This window comes from Oculina patagonica, chromosome 6 (assembly GCF_052425735.1).
Source record: "Oculina patagonica isolate OP01 chromosome 6, crgOcupat, whole genome shotgun sequence".
In the NCBI taxonomy this organism is placed as follows: domain Eukaryota; kingdom Metazoa; phylum Cnidaria; class Anthozoa; order Scleractinia; family Oculinidae; genus Oculina; species Oculina patagonica.
Genome location: NC_135763.1, coordinates 2,083,155 through 2,107,042, shown reverse-complemented (window position 1 = coordinate 2,107,042; position 23,888 = coordinate 2,083,155). Strand labels below are relative to the sequence as shown.

Genomic DNA, 23,888 nt, shown 5'->3' with positions numbered 1-23,888 from the left:
CGAGAAAGAATATAAAATAATGGTTATTAACATTACCCAGAACAGTATAGCACAATGCACTGTCACAAAATTCGAAAAAGCATTATGGGCCCTTGTAAATTATGGTTAATACTGGTGATACTGATGGTAATGATGTAAATGATAATAATGATGATGTTGACGATGATGGGAGTGATAACAATGACGATGGTTATTGTGATGGTAATAATAAGGGTGCTGCTGCTGCTGATGATGACGATGATGATGACGATGATGATGACGATGATAATGACGATGACGATGATGATGACGATGATGATGATGATAACGATGACGATGATGATGACGATGATGATGACGATGATGATGATGATAACGATGACGGTGACGGCGATGATGAGAGTGATGACGATAATGATTATGATGACATCGGTGACTTCAATCACAGGATTGCAAAAACTAACATACTGACATGCATGAAATTCATTTTGTTGATTTCAACAACAACAAAAACAACAATACTTTATTTACCCACGCGACACCTAGGAGCGCAAGCGCTCGTTAAAACGTGTGCGTGAACGTAAAACTGTATAAAAGGAAAAAAAGTATATAATTATCTATGTAAATATGTATACTTATATAATAATATCATATGTATAATATAATAATAGGCACCTAAAAAGAGTTAAAAATATTAAAACCATTCATTTTACCTCTAGAACCTCATCAAAATTTGGATTTAAAGTATCCTTTTTAGTTTTTGTTTTGCGCTTGCTTCGTCTGTCTGGCAGAAGATACGACTTCACATAACTGAAAAGAAAATAAGCCCAAGCAACTATTAGTAGCGTGAACTAAAAGAGGTAAGAAATCTTCTCACTTAAAGAGACACTGTCACGGGGATTTTAATGATTTTCGGTAAAAAGTACTGAAATTGGCGAATAGGTCTTCTCGTACATGAAATGCACCTAGTACATCAAGATGGATATATAAAATAAATTGTTCAGTGTTGAAGGAAGGGAGCCATGATAATTTTTAGGTGTTTTTCCAAATAATCAGCCTGACTTTTTCAAGTTGAGATCTTAAAGTTCCTGATGGCATCATTATAATATCACTTGTTTATCGCTTCAGTACACTTGCATGGTGATTTTTAACAAAATTGGATCACTATTCGTAGTTTCCACAAGTCTTAGGCTCTTGAGTTTTTGAAGTGAAACTGGTGACTGTGTCTCTTTAACGCGCGCATTTACGTGGAATTTTCAGAAATAACATAGTACACTCACGGATCTGAAGAGCTTTTCTTCGCATCAGCACAAGCCAGGTTATTAGCGCTATGAACATGGACTTCAAACTTTTTGGACGGCATCTCGTACCGCAGGCTCACAAACACTTCACCCGTGACTGGAACGCTACTGTAATGCTCCTCCCCCGGATCACTTAACAAACTTTCGTTGCTACCCTGAAAAAACATCAAACACAATTACAAGCTAGACAATATTCACTGCAGTGGGCCTATCGGTTGTCTATGTTACACTTTCGTTTTTCGGAAGATTTTTAGAAAAGCAAACATAAGTTTCTGTAGCTATTCAAAAGCCACGATTTTTGACAAACTGAACTTACTTGACGAGTATAACGTGGAGTGGACTGTATGGAGAAAATACTTAAAAGTCCTTGCTGGATGCAAACGGAATATTTTTTTAAAGGATGGTCATGAATCAACTGTTAATAGAGACTGCTAGGTGTCCTTTTTAAGTCAGTCGAGCGTGTGAAAACAAGCGAATGCACGAACGAGCCGAGGGAGAACGGAGAGCGGGACATTTATTACCAATTAAAATTTACTTATTGGGCTCCTGGAAATGTTCATTATGTTGTTCTCAAACTAAATTGTCACGCATAAATTTATCATTGAAACTTTGATGGTAAAAAGAAAGGACGTATTCGAGTGTCACTTTCAAGTGAAGTTTGCACCTCTTGAGATATGGATCTTTACCTTTGAAGCCTCAGCTTTAGTCACCTGCAGCGCTCCGGGATGACGGACAGGGGGTCCTGTTGAATCAGGGGACTGTTGAAAATTAAGATTACAAGAAATTAGTAAATTAAAAAATGCTGGTACATTAAACTACGCCACGTTACGCTACACCACGCTACGTTATGCTGCGCTGCGCTACACAACATTGCGCTGCACTGCACTGCTCTGCACTCAACTACACTGCACTGCACTACTCTGTCACTCGAGACGGAATTTTTCGACAGCTCATCGCGAACTGGTTCTTGGTTCTTCTGCCTGATCTTTTTTTTTAAATAACAGCGCGTAAGTTGGTATCTGCTGCGAGTCGTTACACAAACATCATTGCCACATATGGGAGAGCTTTTTCACACGAAATTTTAACTTTTCCAAAACTTCTCCACGCGTCAGAGCCAGGGCACCTTGTGACAAAAAAGGCAATAGGGTACTCTAGTACTATGACTCACAGTGTATCCAGCCTCCAAAGCCAATTCTGCCAAAGTCTTTCTTCTTGTTTCCTTCTTTGCGCCTTTCTTTGCTTCTTCTATCCTTTTTCGCTCCAAACTCGGCGACCACTGAGGTCCTTTACCCGTTCTGATGACGTCTGGGTGAGAACCCTTCCTAACGGTACCTAGCCCTCAAAAAGCAATGATAAATCTGTTAATACACCATTTTTGCTACGATTTGAAATACTCTCTCATAATTTTGTGCATGACTTTAGTTAGGCTCGATTTCCAGCCGTTAAACGGCTGGAACTCGAGATCAAAATTAACAATTGGTTCACGCTTAAGCGTGCACTTTCGAGTTATGGTGCGCACGTAGGCCTTTCTCGATAATGCTAGCATTTTTTCCGGCATTTTTGGGGAAAACGAGCATTTTTTTTCGTTTTTTCTTGAAAGAGAATTGCTAGCATTTTCTGTCATTTTTCATGACTGTGATCCAGATTTCAGCACTCAGAACTTAATAAATAATCCTAAAGTTTCACAATTTTGATTACTTAATTTGATTGTTTTCTGTCTGTTTCGACTGTTTGTGCGTTGTGTTACTTGTGTACTTGTGTTGTGTTACTTGCGTGTGTGTCTTTTTATTTTTTTTGAAATTTTTATTTTATTTTTTTAAACAAACAATTATTAAGTATCACCTGTTGTTGATATGAGCATATAATGTAAGAGTTCGTACGTTTTGTTTGAAATAAAACAAAGCATTCTTTGGAATTCAAGTGGCATTTTTTAAAGAAATCAGGCATTATTTTAGCATTTTTTTGGCTTTATGCGAGAATTTCTAGTAGCATTAAATGCCAGTTTTACTAGCATAATCGAGAAAGGCCTATGCGCACGGGAAGTTTAAATAGCACGAAAGAAGCGTAAGAATAAGCGTAAGCAAAAACGAATATTCTTTATGAAGTTAACAGAATGTATTCAAGACTTACTTGCTTGTTGTGAGCCACGTTTTTTCAAATCCGCTATGGCCAATTCTTCGTTAACAGGTCGTGGAGCCGAGACGGCAAAGTCGCTATGACGTCGTTTAATCAGTGCTGCTTCAGGCTGTAACGCGCCCGTCTTAGTTGCCTTATTAATGTTATGTTCCGCGTGTTTCTTTGGGGACTGGGGAGAAGCAGTCGGTGTGGCTTCCTTGCTGTCTCCCTTGGCAACCGAAGACAGCGTCAGAGGTTTGTCTACTTTAATTGCTGGCGGACCGGCAACCGTGAATTGCATGGCGAACGCGCTAATGGATTTTAGAACTGGCTGCATACTGGGACCGGAATCTTCATCGCCGTCCGTTGTTGTCCCTTCCTCTACAGGGCTTACGTCACTTCCGTTCACGTGACTCACAGAAATTCCAGAATCATCATTAGCTTTCTCTACCTCCTTTACGTCCAGGCCTTCTTCGCTGTCTACAGATTCTAGCGTGGTTTCCATTGTTGAAGTAGTCGAATCTGTTGAGGTGTCTTTAGGTTCCAGGTGTTTGTCTTCCTCCTCAAAAGCAAGATTTTCGTGCGATGAAACTAAAGGTACTGCTTCCGGTGTTTGTGATTTGTCAGGGGACCCGTCAACTTCTGACTGAGCTTCTGACTTCTTTTCACCTGGAGTTTGGTCGAATAGCTTCGGGAAATTCCTGTCAAGTAAGGTAACAACGTGTGAAATTGTTTCACTTGTCCATTTGTTTGAACTTTCAAAGTATAACCACAGTATAACAAGTCAGAACTCGCCTCGTTTTGATAGAGACGAGTTGTACTTCGAAGATCTTTATAGTTAACTTGTCCTAATAGCGTATAAACAGGATCATTACAATTTTAGACTCGTTTGATTTTGTCTATCTTACTCTTTTGCCGCTTTAAAGGGATAACCTCACGGATTAAGTTTAGAAGAGTCATTCGTCTAAATTGTACATTCCCCTTTACATACCAGACGAGTGAACCCGATCAAATGACTGACTGACTTTAACTGAGTTTTTTTTAAGTGTCGGGATTTTTTTAAGCTCGCGCGGCTAATTATGGACACTCTTTAAAACTCAGTTAAAAGTTTCATTAAAATGATAATAAATTTACAATTAAAGTTTAATACAATTTAAGACGAATAACTCTTCTATAAAAACATTATCCGTGAAGTTATTCGTATAACGTGACAGAAAAAGAAGATGGACAAAACTACGATCAGACAAGTTGTTCGTAAGATTGATCCGTTTGGCTAATGTAAAATCATTGCGAAAATAACAGCCATTATCAGAATAAGCTTTCCTCGAGTCTTTCTTGCTTTTATTTTCCGTGTTTCAAAAGGCCTGGACTAAATTTGTACCTTGAGACAAAAACGTAAACGGCAATTTGATACTTGCTGCATCAAGGATCACCGCGGAAACACGATTTTAGAAAGTAAAATTAAAATAAATTTTAATTTAGTAGTCCGCCCGATATTTTCGCTCAATAATTCGGATTCAGCTGAAAGACAAACCTTCCACCGAGGCAAATACCTACCTTAGAACGTAAGGTAATAAATTTAAGCATTGTTCAGTTTACTGTATGATGTTTTCCTGCTTTCTATGCTGTAAGTATCAGTTGGTCGTTCAGTTTTTGCACTCTAATGTACTCTTGCTGAACCAGGTCTGCAATATCTCTCTTCGAGCACTTAAAGTCATCTATCTGTTGCTGTATATTTCACTTGTCTCAATGTTGATGTATCTTGTAATGCTATTCTTGAATAAGTTCGGAAAATCCGCGTTTAAATCGCTGCTACTGAATCTTACAAATCCAATATATATCACATGTAGTTATTTTAAAAACTGCGTGATGTTCACGGTGCAAAATTCCACAAATTAACTTTGGACTCTGGCACAAGCTCAGTCGCGCGAGTGTCACACCACACACTGATGTCATCAATCTATCAATCCCAGCGTCTGATCATTCGATCATGGACAACCATGCAGCCAATCAAAAACGAGCGATGTATTTTGGTTATTGTGTAATGAGTAAACAGGTAAATACACTTCGTTGAATGTTATAATATTAAAAGGGATACACAAAGTGGTCAAATGTTTTACAAAAACTACAACAAATCATAAAAAAATGACTTCAAATAGACCTTAAATTACTCTATACCTTTACGGGTGTCCTTCAGAATTTCATTTTAGAGAAAGAATTCTCTAATTACACTGATGTACAAATTGTTTGCCGTAGTTTGACAGGAGAGATTCATCCAAGAATGGCAGAAATCAATTTTGTTGTTTCGTATACGTACTTAACGAAGTAAAAGATTAAGCAGTTTTATAATATTGTGTCTCAAGCTTTTCTCGTGTTATTGTGTATTGTGCTATTTTACACGTAAACAAATTTGGAAAAAATGTAATTTTTGTTGTCACGAGCGTGGAACAAAGAAAGTTCTTGACTAGAACAATTTTGTTTAACGATCTTCTTTTTGAAAACTGCAGATGAAACCCGAGTTTTGTGAAAATGAAACTTAAATAACTTAAATGTTCGCTTATGCAGCGGTATTCAAATATGGATTTCAAGTCATTTTCCGTGGATCTAGATGTTCAGTTTAATTCTAGAAACACAAAAGACTAATAAACGTGGTAAGCTACAATAAGACCATCAGTATATATCACTCGACCTCGTCATTCACGAGTCACGTTTACTTTCTCAGTACCATGTCTTGCTGTCATTTGCAAGGCACAGTAACTGTCCATACTGATGAACAAACCCACGCAATGTGTGAAGAAATTTCTCACTGTTTTAGTAAGTAGGTCATTCGCAGGTCTGTCCTCAGCTAATTGATCACGAACGAAAAAACAGCCACTCAAAACACGCGCAATATCTGTGGATCTCTCCATCAACTCTCCCTAACTAGTTCCCTGTATGCTATAGTTTATACCACCGCGGTATAAATTAAGCTTTTGTAGATGTTGTTGTTGTTGCAAGCAGTCTGGCCATTTCACACTTTTTGTTTTTAATTCTTGAGAACTTGTTGAATCGAAGTTGCACGGTGTTTTCCAACAACGTGAGAGACATCACTTTTGTTCGAACATTTTCCTCAAGAGTTTATATATTAATGAGAAATTACTGGTTTTATGGCAAATATATTTTTTAATTTTTTAACAGTCTTTCTTTGCCACCTATGCGACTAACGCGAGCATTTCCGTCGCTCCAGTAATATTTATACAGCTTTTTTTACTTCAATTCAGTGTAAGTTAACCAGTCAAATAAAATAATCGATCAGAATTACTAGAAGGGTTTCCTTGAGATTGCTTTTTTTTTCTGAATTTTCCGGAAAGATGGAGTCAGTAAATTTACGTCGAGGCCCTATTTTCTAAATGCTGAGGAAGACACTTGTTTTGTAATAAATGTCGAGGCGGAACTACTGGTGACTCAAGCTAGTTAGCAAACAACAATCAATAAGGTTGTACAAATAATTATTATCACACTTATTTTGAACTGCGCCTAACGACTATTCCAAAGAAAACTGCGCAGAGTCACTGACAGTGAGTGAATATTAAATACATTAGTCGACTGCATAAACTTGGGGAAAGTCTGGAAAATATTGATGACATTTTGCTTGTGCCAATTAAGCTACCATGTTTACAGTCAATTGAGAACATTACACCCCTTTAAAAGCGAATTAAAATAAATTGTGGATTACGAATTACGAATAAAATAAACTGGTAGGCTTTTGAACTGTTATCCTAAATCAAGAGAGGATGACTCCTTTCTTTGCCTAAATTTGAAAAACTAGCCTTAGTACTTTGCCAGAAAATACAGAAAAATCATAAGAATGACTTTTTTTCACACTCAAAATTAGCTTATTAGCAAAGGATTTGAACCAATATGGGGGAAAATCGAACCAAAATTCGTTTGGCTCAATAAAACGTCGCTGCATTTGATGATGTTCAAGCAGGTCTTTTCATTTATGAGGCTTCTCGCAACGTAACCTTTTTTTTCAAAACAACTACTTGGCAACAAATGATTTCCAACATGTTTTGTTTAATTAGGGTGTGACGATCGTATGCCAAATTGGACATCAGCAAATGTATTTCACAATGTTTAAAATATATATATAAGTGGAGAGCAGCTGTTTACAAAAAAAAAATGGGAAGAAAATATGCTTTAGGCATCGTCAGCGTGCTATCTTTCTAAAGCCGAATAAAAACGTGTAATATATATGGTGAAACGCTGTTTTTCTATGTTTAATTTCTGTTTTTGTCTATATTGCAATGTTTTAAGCTGTCCAACATATGCGGACTGAGACATTTGCAGTCTTTAGGCGAACGAATTCGAAGTAGGCAGCTATTTAATGCAACTGATGTTCTTCTATATTTGTGTTAGCACACAATTATTTAATTGTTCTACCGCCGGCTACATTTTTTAATGCTCGGCTTAAACAACTTACTACAGTAAAAAATAAAACGTTTACTTCGACGCAAGAAGATTCTCCTTTTAGATCATGTTATAGACTCACAGAAATCCATAAAAAAAAAAAAAACAATTTAGTTAATATATTCCACATATACAGCTCTCATATAGATTGTTTTGATTCGAACTGTCACAAATGCACTCGCTTAACACAGGAAAATCCATCATTCGGTCCTTAATAAAAAAAGATAGTGGTGATAATTGATAATAATGCTAAAAATAATACAAAATCTTCGGGGTTTTTTTCTACTAATACTTTGAGTATTATGGATGCGCGTTTTATAGCGATAGCTAAAACACAATATTCTGTGAATAATGTCGCCTATACTTTTTGCATAAATTTACGTTCGCGCACGCTGACTTATGACTTTTTTTTTAAATTTACAATAGTTCGGGGATAAACTTCCGACAGAAGAATTATCAGTCTTTCACAGTACAAGATTCTAATTATAGCAATAGGTTCTTGATATGTCATGGAAGGAACTCTCTCGCAACAGCAAAAAATAATGTTTGACGCCAGGAAATTTATTTATTATAGTGATAAGAGGTTGATAAGCGGTTTGGAAAATTTTAAAAGTCGAGTCTAAGCGAATATAGTATTTCGGAAATTAGTGACCTTCTTTGCTTAATCCAGAGAATTACAGAAAACGAAAGGTTAACACAGACAGAAATAATATAACAAATTTAAGACTGCATCAATAATGATAAAATGTTAATGCAACTTACGGTAGCAGGCGACTAAAGTGATCCATATTTCGAGATACTTCCGGGCAAACCGCTTAAAATCCGCTTCGACTTCTAACTGGAATAACAAGTTTGTAAGAAGCTCAAATGAAACTGCAAAAACGAGAACTTTTAGCGAACAAAACGAGTGGTCATTGAACAGCAAATGTATCACCGTAATTTTCGCATATTGCGACAGGCCATTCTCATGAATAAACAAGTAAGCTGGGAACAAAAAAACCACGTCAAAATTTGAATTTTGCACCAATCAAATTTTAATATGTCTGCAATTTCTGAAGGAGTTTCACGTTGTCTGGAAACCGATTGGCTATCAACGTTTTTCGCTCACGATTTAACACAGTTTACATGCATTTTGTCCCTAGGGGTATAATACATAAAAGATAGCTTTTAAAATAACTTCCGCGCGGCTGTGTTAAAAATATTACTTAGGCATTGTGGAAAACGGAGCAAAAACTATTTTCGTTTCAAAATCTATTTTGCGATGTAATGGTCCTGACAGCGAAAATGTGCGCCCACACGGAATACAAACTGCAACAACTTACTTTGTAAAATTTTATTCTAGATTAAAAATTGTGGTTAGAAAGTACAATTTAATCATCTGTAGTCCATGGTTGTTCATTATATTTTACCGGTTCTTCCAAATGATTATAAAGCCATGTATTCATTGTTATGGTAATTACTTCAGGGCGATATGAGTGGGCATGAGCCAACTCACTTGAAAAACGTCTTTAAACAATAATATTTAACGTAAGGTCTAAGGAATTTGGGGCTTACTTTTTACACAGTACTGACAATAAAGATAGATTTGGAACCTTCAAAATGTCAAATTGATTTGTGTTTCCTGATCGTAACGTTATTAAAAAAGGTGTATGAACTGAAAATGTAATAATTAACTTTAGTTTCCTGTATACATATTATTACTGGCTTTAATTTTTGACAATACTTAAGTTGAATTTTAATGTTTTCATTTCTCGAAAGGGAATTCTACGGCAAAAAGTGCGGTGCAAAACATATTAATTTAAGTGTCTAACAACGCTTGATCAAAGAAAAAAGAAACAAGATCTTTTGGAAAACAAAAACACGAACAGATTTTAAATATAAACAAAAATTCAGCTTTCTGAATCAGAAAACAAGCACTAAAAGGACCACACAGTGTTCATATTATTCAGGTTGATGAAATATTTATGATAGATAAGCTGGCAGAAATTAGTTTTAAAAGACAATCAAAAGAATAAAAATTTATTCATTCGTAGCCGAAAATTAAAAAAACAACAACGATAATTTACTACAAAAGGAAGATATCAGTCAATTATTCATGAAGCCTTTAAAGTCATATTTTATAAGCACAATCAAGAAGCCTTCCTTTTAAAAAATGTAAACTTCCGTCCATGGAGAATTTGCTTGTTCTCCATAAAGTAGTTTTTATTGACTTAGCAGCTAGCCTCAGTCAATAGAACAAATTATGGTGGAAGCGTTTGTCTGGGGTGTTTTTACATAAAAACTAAACTTGTCTTAATGCTCTCTTAAGCCTGAGGCTATGTGTGTCTGTATTTTAAGTACTCCAGTATTGTCTGTTTTCAGTTCTCTATGTTGGCACTGACCAAACAGTCATATACAGTCGCATTCTAACTGCGACGGTTCTCAAACGCTACGATTTACTTCATCTCATGACTCCAGACAGTTTAGTTTTTATTATTCATAAATTTATCTGATCGGGATCTCAGATTAAAACGTCCACAACTCTAAAAGCAAAGTCAAACAATAGTGACGTGAAAGGAATAGTATTGTGTCGATTATCTGTAAGGCTTTTAACGTATTTACTCTAAACAGCGCCTAAAAAAAGATAAACAATATCGCGTTTAGGATGAGCTTGCGACTTTTTTCCAAGGAAAATGTGTTACAGTAAGGTTAGAGTTGCACAAATATTCAAACGGTTGAGATGTATGGTATGTACAATGCAATGCCGATTTTACATCCCCTCAATTCCTTGAACTCCCGATAACTCGAACCAAATAATAATAATAATAATAATAATAATAATAATAATAATAATAATAATAATAATAATGATGATGATGATGATGATGATGATGATGATGATGATGATGATGATGATGATGATGATGATGATGATGAACACTGATGAATATGATGACACGAGTCCAAAACGTTCGTACTAATTAATTTTGTTATAAAGTTTTGGCCTTGAATATACACATCATTTTACGACAAGATGGCAATGTTTGCTGTCATCCTTGTAATGTATAAACAATTTTAAGATTTATTGTATATATTTAATGAGAAACATGGACGTGGACGTGATTATCGAAAACGAGGCTTTCATGCGAAAGTTGAAACAGAATCTGATTTTCGAACAAGCTTCTTTCTCGTTCGTCGATCACTTGGCCATCCTCGGAGACCCAGAGGCAGTAAGTCAGGGCAAAACGAAGAAAAATCCGGCAAAAATCGGAGCGGCGATATTTTTCAAAAAGTTCAGCCCTTCTTGAAAACCTTCGCCGCTTCATTTTTGCCGGGTTTCTTTGTTTCGCCCTGACAAACTGCCCCTGGGTCTCCGAGAATTGCACTTGTATGGAATTAATATAACTGGACTTATTTTTGCTGTTGATAAAAGACGTACGTTCAATGAATTGTTTTAAGAAAATCTTGCGCCACCTGCTGAACCAATTAGATGCAATAGCAGACCCAATCACGACTTTGTCACGTGCGTTTTTTACCGCGCGTAGCGCTGGTTACGCACAGTCATAGTTATTAAAGGAAAATGGTTATGAAGCCAAGAAAAAATCTTGTTTTATATTTTTTTTCGCTTCACTGCCATTGACCGTACACAAAACACACTAGGTCTCGACGTGTGTCAGCAACTTACCAACAGAAACGTTACGGTTACGTATTTCAAACAACGGTCGTGGAAATTCCAACATAAATCCTGGCCTCTTTGTTTGCTCTTTTGAAGTTTGGCGGGCTTCATGACCATTCCCTATTATTAACTATCGCACAGTACCGTATTTTCTCGTTTAAACGCCCCCGGCGTTTATTTCAAACTTGGCCCGATAGAGGCGGCGTTCATTTGATTCCAGGAGTTTGTTCAAGCCCTGTTTCTCAGAAATGATTTTTATTCATTATTTTTGACAGCAATATATTTAGACATTATTTTAAAAGCATGTTGAACCTTTAATAATTGTTTAAGGGGTTTATTTTCAAATACAGCTTATTCGGGGCCCGGCGTTTAATCGAGGAAATACGGTATATTTGCTTTGGGTTTTCACTGGTTTTTCGAGTTGTTTACTTGTCACTCCGCTTTAAATTAATAGTTTGTTAAAGAATTTAAAGGGTCCCATTATTTCATTTACAAGAATAACTTGCTGGGTTTATTTAAAGATTCATGTTTTATCTATTTATGGGTAACATTTGTGAAGAATATCTTATAGATTATCAAAATGACCTCAACATGGCAGCCATCTTTTTATTTAATGGGTAACATTAGAGCCTATCGTTTTACTACATTTCATGACAGGATTTTTATAATTAATAAAATCATGACAAAATTATGATTAATTATAGTACATAATTTTATTAGTAATAATTATATTACATAACTATATCATGTCATACTTTAGATGCACTTATTTATAATTAACAGGAATTATTATTTTTGCTCCGAATGTGATATGCATTAAAATAGAATTAATTGGAGTCATGTATGTTCATGTATAAACATTATGGAACTTGATTACTTTACCAGAATATTTGTTTCGATTGAAGATGTTTAGGTACAAACAATATTATGTTTACGGTGCGACACTGCATTTATATTGCATCACAACTTTGGATGGGGTTTAAAATGGATTACCTTGAATAATAGTACGGGTTTTTTAGATTTATAAACAGTGTAAGAGTACATTTCTTAGAATTTACATGTTTACATATGAAAATATTATGGCATTTAAGGCGTAACATTAGCTGGGGTGGGGGTGGATGAACGATAGAAGATTACGTATAAAACAAACTTGTTCAGTTAAAAATAAAGGTCTACTGGAGTGGTATTACATGTAATAATAATTTAATAACAATTTTATATTCATGACCATGGTAGTTTATTTTAACCTTACATTACATCACAAACTGGGCCGAGCTTCAACATACATTAGTGGAATCACAGTGGTCAGTTAGTCTTGATTTAAATTCTTCACCGTTACAAACTGTTTTTAAATTGAAATTTGAACCGTTAAATTCATTATTAAAGTTATATGGTTTAAATTAATCATCGAGAATGTATGATCAGATGTCACTGTAAGAAAGTAACGAATGAGAAGTTGAAAGAGAGGGTTAAAGAAGAATGCTCACAACCTTACATCATGGTGCACAAACAAATGCTAATATCTGCAACATAAAATCTGTTCAAACCTTCCTTTCTGGACCCAGTTGCTCAAAGGATGGATAACGCTGTCCAACAGATAAACGCTATCCAATGGATAGGTGTGGACAAAACAAACTATGATATCCACTGGATAGTGTTGTTCATCCTTTACACAATCGGATCCTGATGTTACTCAACAGGGAGGCAAGTAGAAACAATTCGTCTTGCAAAAGTACTCTTTGCTTGTGAACGAGGAGTGGTGTTCGTTATGTTTTCCAAAGCGAATTCACATTGTTTTTTATTCGTTAAACGCCGTCTGCACCATGATGTCAGGATTTGCAATAGAGAAAAAAATCACAATCATCAAGTAGTATTAATATAGTTTTAATAACAAGAAATATACCAAAGTTAATTCTGTGTTACATAACTTACAAAAGTCCACTAAGGGATGGGCCATACAAAATACGTTAGTATCAAACAAAGTACGCCGGTATCAAACGTGACTTTGAACCTGACGTTATTAATAATTACTTTTCTTAAACAGCCCACTTACATGAACACGTTTACGTAATAAATAGTGGCCGTAACGTTAAATGGCCGCAAGAATTGTGCTACAATAGTCAATAGGCCCATAGCAGAACCATGTTAAGTGACAACGTCACAGCAACGCTTAGGACTGGTCAGACGCCAAACTTAATATGAGTCGAACCTGATTCAAATGAGCAGGACAATTGCCATTGCTCGTTTACGTCAGATTCGACTCATGGTGAAGTTCTACGACATTCCAAAGGAAACATCCTTAAAACTGGGTCCTGGACAAATATTTGCCATTAAGTGACATTCCAGAAAAAAAAATCAAGGTTGGCTTATGTGTACATGTAGTTATTAATTTTAACTTATAAATATACTGACCTTGAAAATTAAGGAAGCATGCCCATAATACACAGACATAGACCTTTAATGCAAGTCCTTGCAAATGCGATTACTGTTTTCGAAAAAAATATATATAGTAACGCCTTCGACGTATACAATATGAATTACAAAAATATTTAGTACTCATAGCAAATTGCTTTATAATATAGCACGAATCTATCAAACTGCTTAGCTTTGCAAAAATGTTGAATAACTTAATAAATTTACGTTAACAATTTGTCTCGGAAGAACTCTTGTGAAAGACCTCCGCAAATGATTTATTAAACCCCATTACGAAATACCATGTTTAAAGTCCACAGTAATTTGACTACTGGCTATTATAAAAGTTTGCTTAGGAAACTATTTCATAGTGATTGAAATTTCTTGGGACCACGTCTTTGTCACAAGACGAAATTTTCAGTAGTTTAGACCCTAAGAGCCTACGCTTTTTCCTTTGTTATATTTTCGAGAGGAGAACAAAAATTCTTGAAATCCTTTTGATCCTCGTAGCTAGTTCTAAAACTTGACTGCGAGGCTGGTTCCTCGTGGGTTTTTTCCCTAGTCACACCACGCCATTCCTACCTGATTAACAAGTCTAAACACCATGCACGCTTACTCTACTTGGCTATCCATACTGGATCGCAGGTTCATTGTATACTCATGCCATTGATTCGGTCTCTCAAGCATCATCTGCCACGCCTCTATTTCCAGTCCTTGCGAGTCGTCCCACGACTCGGTTTTATTTCCCAGGCCCAGACGCAAGCCTCCGAGAAAGTCGTTGCTAGAACCTCGGTCAAAGTCCCACACGGTCAGCTCTAGGACGCGGTTCCTCAGGTCGTCGATGGTGTGGTTTTCATAAGAGAAAGTGTGGTTCCATACGGGGTTCAGGTTCTTTTTCACGACCGCAGTTTTGTGTTTGGTCTTTTTGCTCGTGTCAGGCAAGAGGTAACTGTTGGTAATGTGGAAGTTAAACGCAAGAACAACAATATTCAAGCATTGATCAGAATCAGTAACACTTGTGGCGAACGTTAAGTTTTAAACTTGATTTAGTCTGAATACCATTTGTCGTTTTACAACCTTCCCGGCGGCGTCATCCGTCGGGTGGCTCAACCAAGATGGGAAGAGGGGAGGGGAGGAGGTAATGATGAGGTGCAGCAATGGAGGGGAAAGGACGGGAGAGGAGAGGAGGGGTGGGAAATAGTTAAACCAAAGCATGATCTCATGGCTACAGTAGATACTAAATAGTTACCATGAACTTCAAGATAAAACTCGTTATATACTACTTATTAACCGAGTGAGGTCTCGGGGGATCTCAGACCGAGGCCTTGTCCGGCGACAGCGGGTCTCGTCGGGTCTTCCCGCGGCGACGTTAATAAGTATTTAATATGGCCTTTAAGCACTATTCGGGTATAATCAGGGAAAACACTGGAGGTAAGACTCGCTCTCGCCTCTGTGGCTCTCTCCGTCGCTCAACTAAAGAAGTATCGGTAGTGCTTATATTTTTCTTTCAGTTATTGAAGATAGTTATATTTTGTCGGCTTTTTTGTTGTTTTTGTCCCCTCGCTAATAGCTTTTACTCACAACTCAAAAATTCTTGCCCGGTCATTACTTGCCCGCTCAGCAGCCAATCGGCGCGCGTACTATTGTAGCCATATAATAAAGGGTTATAAACCATACCAGGGAGGATTTTAACATGTTCTTAGACCTTCTTGGTGATTTGTCATTTGCAGCGTGGGACAAAGAAAACAACTCCACGACGGGAATCGAACCCTTAATCTTCCGCACACTGATCGGATGCTTTAACCACTGGGCTACAGAAAGTCTCGCGGCAAGTAAGGCCATTTTTACCAGGCACATAGGTGTCACGCGTCCTGCATAATGCTAAGATCGGTAATGAGTGATGAAATTCCAAAGCGGCCATGGCTTTCACGTTGAGGGCATAAAATGTCTAAAAGCTGTCTTCGTTGAAAAAAGAAATGGTCGATGCTTTAATTAAATGCATATTTTTACCACTTACCGATTGTTGTCATAAAGAAGCGAAGAAACCCAACGATAGATAGTGAATAGTTGGATAGTTTCCACTGCCAGGTGAATTACTCGACAATGCGTACACAAATAAGATGCAATTTAACGAAAAATTCTATAAACCGATTGATCAAAACGGGTGGTAAGAATAATTTAACAATAACATGACTTTTAAATAATAAAAAAAACCAGATGTGTAAAGCACTGTCTTTCTCACAAGTAATGAATAATAGATGCAGCAAAACTTAAGAATATAAAAAACCAACTACAGACAGATGAATTTTAATCGAAATGCGAAGCGCTCATATCGCACATACTAAAAAAAACTCTTGTAAAAAAAACCTCGGTGAGCATGCCAACGTTAGACACTCGAAAATATTCATTTCCTCACAAGCGTTGGTAATGCTAAAATATACCGAAGTATAACAAAAATTTTCTTAAATAATAAGCTGTTTTATCCTTTTCCATACACCAAAATTGCAAATGCTGGTAAGAAGCAGTTAATCTTGTTTTCAGCTGCGGTTTTTGTTGCCGCGTTACACTTATTTCGAATCATTGCGCGACGGACGACATAGCAGATGTAAAGGAGCTCTTTTTGTTCAAATTTATAATCGTTTTAAGCAAATAACATCTTTCAGCTGTAAAACACAACAAGACAGTGCTTACGGCTACACAGTACAGAGAAAACAACAATGAACTTACGACTGGATCGCACGCTGGACGTCCAGTCAGAACGAGTCCACAGAAGTAATGAGCGAATAGAAGAACTCGGGAAAGAAATTCAAATGTATATATATCGCCATAACATTTAAAACAAAAAAATAACTTACTGCAGACTTTACAGAAATCTCTAACTAAAAACAACATAACGTGTCTGATAACTGTAAAAAAGTCTACAATGTGAAAGATGAATAGCCTGAGACTGTCAGCCGTCTTCTGAGAAGACGATTGACACTTCAGACTAAAAGAGAATTCAGTAAAACAAAGATGATGGTTTGCCGCGAATAATAATGCAGACAATAAAATACTATACTAGTCTACGATAAAGAAATTAAGAGAAAAACTTACAAGCAGCTGTCCAGCACAACAAACCTCTTTGGAAATATGGAATTGCAACGAAACCAAATATGATCACATTACTTTTGTTCGTGTTGAGTAATTCACTATTCATACGACAGCTTATAAACAGAATTGTTTTAGCAATGCAAATTACCTTGGATGTGTTTAAGGCGCCAACGAATGTGACAGGATAATGATTATCAATATTTACTGTTTAAAAACATGGACCGCTAATATTCCTTCTGTTTTTGAAAAGTGCTCACCGGAACACAATACCAATCAGTTTCAATAGCTATTGGGTGCTTGGTTGTCACGGGCAACGTACAGAGCGCGCATACTTGGAGGGTTGTCAGAGCAGACGATCACGAAATAGATATCAGGTCGTTAATAATAACCAAGGGTAAATACTTAGTTGGCTCGCCGGCACATCAGTTAAGCCATCTTGCTCTTTAAAAAGCCATTGCGGTAAATATTTTTTAGGCTTCCCGGCCGGCTCGATGGATCCTCCAGTAGACAGGGCTCTAAGGAAGGGAGGGGGGGGGGGGGGGGAGTCCATGGGTCCTAATCCCGGAGCCTTAAACTCCTTAGATACCCTGAATAGACAGTAAAAATCGTAAGTGATCCAACCGACCAGCTTCGGATTATAACCTCAAAACTAGCCATATATTTGTAGGTTCAGTTGTTACAGTCTAAAACACTACAAGGTTGCCGTAAACTCCGACAAGAAAGAAAAAAACCAAGCCGAGAATTTTTTCTTGCGTGAGGTTACTATGGAGCCAATTCAAACGAATTGAATCGATATTGATTTGCACTCTGTCGATAATGCATAAAAAATGCTGCTGTCACTCATCAAATTCTTACTACTCTCTCAAGAAAACATCACGTACTTTAATTTCTTAGCACGAAACCCGAGTTAACTTGTCAAACGAACACTGAACCTAAAGATAGACACACGCAGAGCGATACAGAATGGTGTAGGCACCTGCGACATGCGCCCGCAACGCTGAAAATTAACATTTTAATTTATGCCGTTCTTTCCATTGATTGTTATCAAAGTAGCCGTGCAAAACTTTCAAAAGCGCTCAACCAACTAAACCAGGGTTTTGAAAATGTTTTCAATTTTTTTTGTACAAATTTGGGCTCGATCGCCGGTAAATCAAATCAGAAATTATTTTCTCGAAACAATATCAATAAAAAGTGAAGAGTATAGCTCATGAGAAAACAGAAACTGATAACTAGGACAAAGCGTCGTGATCTACCTCCATATTCTCCCATTTGATAACATAAGTGTAGAAGGGTCAGTAAAGAGAATTTGTCTGTTGAACACAATAGCTGAAAAGGAAATTAAGGCCGAAAGGTTTGGAGTTGAGAGAAGGTTGACCAAATGTTATGATAAGCAGCAGATCAAGCGGCCAAAGGGGGTATAGACTGCAAGCACTGGCTTCCTTTATTTTTTACGTGCCTTTACGTGCGTGAAGCAATTTAGAGACAATGTTTGAAGGGCTTGCGTACACGTTTACGCAAGTCGTTCATACATTGTCTCTAATTTTTTTTAACGCAAGTAAACTCACATAAAAAATTACGCGTCAGTGGAAATCCACCATAAAGCCTGGTTTTCGATAGCGACACAAGCACAACCGCAAGCATAACAGCTCTTATTTCACCGTGAAAACGGCCTTACGCAAGCACAAGCACAAGCGCTAGCACAAGCACAAGCATTAAAAATTGTCCTTTAAGCCTGGTTTTCACTAGCGACGCAAGCACAAGCGTAAGCACAAGCGCAAGCATAACAGCTCTTATTTCATAGTGAAAACGGCTTCGACGAGGATCAAAATTTTTCCTTTTCTTCTGCTTGCGCTTGTGCTTGCGTTCGTGTGTAAACGAAACATCGCATAAGCACAAGAAAATTGTTTACGTCTGGCCGTGTCTAGCCAATTAAAGCACTCGTTCCGGCATGTGAACAAAGTCGCAGAGGCCGCGGTTGATTTTGATATCCGTTTTCCGAGGTTGTTCGGAGGAGTGGGGACAAAAGCACAAAAGACACAAGCGTGGGCTCGAGAAGCGAAAGAAATAAAGATAAATTATTTTTTTAACAAATATCTATAACCCCAAATGTTTCGTTTTCCTCCGTTTTGTAATCGCTTTCGCTTTCTTTATCACAAGAGTAGAAGAAACAACAACATTCGACACCTGAGAGTTTCTGCCGCAATATTTGCCGAAAGTACAGAGTCGAGAATGGAGCCTTCTAACTTGTAAACAACATATTCTTATGCTAATGTGCTTATGCTTATGTCGACGTTCGTTTTCACTTGGCACAAACTACTTATGTTTGCGTTTGTGCTTGCGCTTGTGCTTGCATCGCTAGTGAAAACCAGGCTTTACTTGTGCTTGCGTTCGCGTTATGCCATGTGAAAAAGGAAGCATAGAAATTAACGGCGCCTGGCTGTGTCCGCCCAAGTAAAGCATTCGTTCCAGATTCCCCTCCGTCTGAGCACTTGAGCCTTGTAACTTGTGAATATCGTGTTCTTATGCTAATGTAGACGTTCGCTTTCACTTGGCACAAACTCCTTACGCTTGCGCTTGTGCATGCGTCGCTAGTAAAAACCAGGCTTAAGTTGGGCACTTTCCACAATATAACGTACCTTTTGCAGAAGGGATCTGAGAATCCGTTGGAGTCCTTGGCAGGCAGGTTTCGCGCTTCTTTCAGCTGGATATGCAGTTTTCCGCCTGATTTCTTTTTCTTCTTCTTGTCTTTGTGGGACTCCTCCCCCGGTTCATACATCAGTGACACTGTAAGGTCTCCACAGTACGCCATCAAGGAGGGCTCTGGTCGCTATGGTAACACAGAGAAACAACATATATTTCACGTTTGTTATGCGTACACCTGAGCACACAGGTTTTTAAAAACCAACAACAAGCAAGGGCGGAGACACTAAACTGCATCGCCAACTTGCGAGTAACCTGCGATCAGACGTTCTTTTCTCTTTCCTCCCACCGCAAAAAAGAGAAAACCTGATCGCAGGTTAACTTGCGAGATTTTTTTCAGACCTCTAGCATAGCATTCGACTTGACAAAAAATATTTCCATTGCATGCTCGGTAGAATAAGCATATGGACAAAAAGTTGATCCAACGCCATTACAATACAATACAATAATACAATACAATTTTATTGTCCATACGTGGGACGAGGTCTCCCACAATGTCCTAAAATACACTTAAGGTATATAGTTCCCCCGCTACATGTATGAGAAAATCATTCAAGTTACAAAGCTTTCTTTTTCTTTTTTTCGTCGCGGCTGTCTCCGCTAGCTAGTATGTGGCAGCATTTTGGATTTTGCAAGGAAAACTTGCAAAGTTCAAGCAGTACTTTCTTACAGCTAACACCTTTACATGTAGAACAACACATCACACACCTGTAGAATGCTTTTGGTAGCCATCCTACAGGAGGCTATGCGCTAGACTCCGCGAGACATGGGAGACGATCGGTTAGGCGGGAGATGAAGTAGAAAGAACGGAGTTGGGGGCAGGTATTGAAGTTAGCGAAGGACAGGCAACACTGGCATTCCCTGGTCACGGCCTTTTGTGCAGACACACACGAAGAAGATAAAGTATGACAGTGTGCATACACGTATATTCACTTACCCTCTCACGAAGTGGATACCAGTTAGGTGAAGGGTCATCCCAACTAAAGCCTGAATCCTGATACGTGTCAAGAGGCAGCATCACCTCCCCCAGGAAATCATTGTGTCCAAACGTGTCGTGATTCCACATGGCTAGCCAAAGCGTGCGAGTCAGCATCTCCTCAAATCCTATTTTAAACTGAAAATAACGCAGCAAGTTTCAGTTCAAAACATGCACAATGCGAACCTCGCGGAATATGACGAAAGGCCATAAAAAAATATTTAAATGGATGAACTGTAACTAAACTCCCAACGTAACAAACCTCTTGGCAGAATAAACCTCCCCCAATACAACGAAAAACCCAATAAATAACTATTCTTCAAAATAAAGATATTTGCTATCAACACAATCTATACCACTTCTCGTTTCCAAGTCATCTACACTATAACGGCAAATCACATATAAATGCATTTATTATTCAACACATGCGCGCGCTGCCCATATATGGTCAAAATGTAAACGATATCTGTCATCCGTACATACAGATTCCTGCGTTCGTGGTTGCGTCGTCCGATCTTCGCGCGCTCTTCTTCTGCGTGTTTCGTTGACATTTGTGTTCAATTTCCCTCTCTTCGGAATTCGTCTGATGCAACCCCTCGGCCTCGTCGGCTGTTCAGGCGATTTCCGCTCCGGATATGTTAAGTATAATTGTGCACCCTTACCGTTAGGATTTCGTCAAAATCTGGATTCAAAGTATTTTTCTTTGACCTTGTCTTGCGCTTGCCTCCTTTGGTTTTATCAGGCAGAAGGTACACCTTTACATACCTATCGACACATTAAGACTATGTCACGGATTGTACCAGATTTTCGAACAGCCAAAATTTATATTTGTGTCGCATGAACTGACCTAAAAATAATAGTCCATTTTTATTAAAACTTCTTATATTAGTGCACTGAAACTGTTAACGAGCATCTTTGGCTGCGGATGGCTCGGATGGAAACGGATTGCAACTTGAAAAAGTAACTGAGGCTAACGTTTTCAAGTTGCTTCCACGCGTCATTAAAAAAATCAATATTTATAGCAGTAGGTTGATTTCAATCCGCAAATTAAGGTTATTTCTTCCTTTAGATGTTTAGAGATAATGTTTTTTATGGGTTTAGTTGCCTACCACTAATTTCAGAACAGTTGACAAATGTAGACCAAAAATCTGCGAAATCCCAGTGAGGGTTCAGGAACATATCGTGAGAAAAAAAAAATCCAACAAGCAACTACTGATTTGGGTGTAATACGAATAAACTATTTGCGTCTTTAAAGATGTGGTTACTGTTCGCCGTGGATGGAGTCATTTTGAGGTGTTGATCGCTGCGTTTCGATCCCCATCAGGCGAGGAGGTCGATTATGCTTATCATTCCTAAATTATTCCTGTTCTTCTAGGATTGGAAGGTCTTGTTTCTCCGGCTAAGCCTTGTCCGTCTTGTCCTGCTCGGCAATTGACAGTGTCAGGTACTTAACGCGTTCTATTAAATCAATAAATCAAACCTATAAAGATAGTCAAGCATTATCTTACGGATCTGATCGCCCTCTCTTCTCGTCTGCAGCAGCGATGTCTTTAGCTCTGTGAATCTGCACTTCCAGTTGGTGTTTGTGTTTGTTGTACTTCAATCCAAAGAGTACTTCACCCGTGACTGTTACATTGCCAAACCGACCTTCACCTGCATCACTGTAATAACTGACTATACTCTCACGACTACCCTGAAAAATAACACAGCAACGTTATCTACCCTATTATGCGACCAGCGGGGCCCCCCCCCAAAAAAAAAACAACAAGTAAGCCATCGGAAATAAACGAACATAAATAAGTTAGCACACATTTTAGCTTCTTAGGTAGCGTCTTGGTTGTCCCACGATACAAAAAGATACCAAAAAGATCTGTAAGTCTTAGTCACACCTTCTCGGCGTACCGCTAGGTCACGCAATTTAGGCAATCTGTCACGCTACAATTAATTCTGTTTGGAGCTCGGAGTAAAAAAGAATCAACTAACAACGTGTTAAATAATTTAATAAACAATGGACAACTTTTATACTATTTTTGTTGGTCTCTACTAAAAAGAACTAAGCCACTCTTCTCGCATTCATTCAGTTCGGGCTCAATTTCTGTTTGTACAAGTCTACCGCCTAGCTCCTGCAAGTTTCACTTTGATTCTTTTAAAAGTTAAATAAAGTGCCAAAAACAGGGGGAAACATTATGGCAACAAAATATTTAATAACACAGTCACTCATTTCACTAACCATGCTGAGGATATTAAGCTGTTCTTGAAGTGTTTTTGTGCCTGGGTGGTCTCGTTCATACATAGCAAAAGCCTGGTCAATGTCGTCATCATGTGTTGGAGTCCTCTGTCCCTCCTCCTGTTCAGTAATGTCATCTGTGCACACGATTTCAGGGTTAGTGACAGTCACATCTCCAATGTTATCTACATCTGTTAGTAAAACCAGAAGAAAAATCATTTTAACAATTATGCATAATTATTACATCCTCAACAAATAATTATGTTTAGTAAAAATTTTACATTAATTTGAGTCAAAATGATGATCACATTATAATTACCAGTAAGTGCTGTTATAGGTGCAGTTATAATTATTTCAAAATCAAATTCTTGATGGAAAAAATAATAAAAAAGTTTTATGCTATAATGCATTCACCAATCTAATCCTTTATCCTTTACTAATGGCTTAGAAATATAGACCACCACTAGTAGCCCATGTGTAAAACTTGCAGTTCACAAACTACAGTATTTCACGAATTTCACGATTTTAAACACATTGCAGCAGGGAAATAGCAGTTTTCAAGTTTAAGCCCAATTCTCCGAAAGAGAATTGCAGAAATGCATGAAAGCTGTAAGGGGAAAATGGATGTTGATCTTGAATCTACTGTAAAACATCAGCTGTATACCAAAGTTACATGTAGAGTGATAAAACTGTTTCTCCTTATATTTTTAGGCAGGCAAGTGACTAAAGTAAGGAATAAAATCGTCAACTTAGCAAATTCTAAAATCAATGTTACAAGAACTCAGAAAGGACAGCGAGCTTGTGCCTGAAAATAGCCTGAGCAAGCAGCTGTCATTTTGTGTCACTTGCTGAAAAGACTGGAAGTAGAACACAAAACAACATTGGTTTACTTTACAAGCCTTCAAGTTGACTGAAAGGAGTTTATTGTGTACCAAGTCAACTGTGCCAACTGAAAACTGTAATGTATATTCAATACTGAATGTT

At 37.7% G+C, this 23,888-nt stretch overlaps 1 protein-coding gene across 3 annotated transcripts in view; it reads right to left on the bottom strand.

The window, feature by feature from the left end:
* LOC144656073 (uncharacterized) overlaps positions 1 to 23,888 on the bottom strand; it is a 32,485-nt gene that overhangs the window by 3,025 nt on the left and 5,572 nt on the right. For all 3 annotated transcript variants that reach the window (XM_078516292.1, XM_078516295.1, XM_078516294.1), the window contains 10 exons: positions 22,908 to 23,095; positions 22,186 to 22,370; positions 21,340 to 21,442; positions 20,639 to 20,815; positions 19,638 to 19,828; positions 3,411 to 4,096; positions 2,449 to 2,618; positions 1,967 to 2,038; positions 1,260 to 1,435; positions 693 to 789 (listed from right to left, as the gene is read on the bottom strand). In XM_078516292.1, the coding sequence (XP_078372418.1) occupies positions 693 to 789; positions 1,260 to 1,435; positions 1,967 to 2,038; positions 2,449 to 2,618; positions 3,411 to 4,096; positions 19,638 to 19,828; positions 20,639 to 20,815; positions 21,340 to 21,442; positions 22,186 to 22,370; positions 22,908 to 23,095 (2,045 nt within the window). The remainder of the gene's footprint in view (positions 1 to 692; positions 790 to 1,259; positions 1,436 to 1,966; positions 2,039 to 2,448; positions 2,619 to 3,410; positions 4,097 to 19,637; positions 19,829 to 20,638; positions 20,816 to 21,339; positions 21,443 to 22,185; positions 22,371 to 22,907; positions 23,096 to 23,888) is intronic.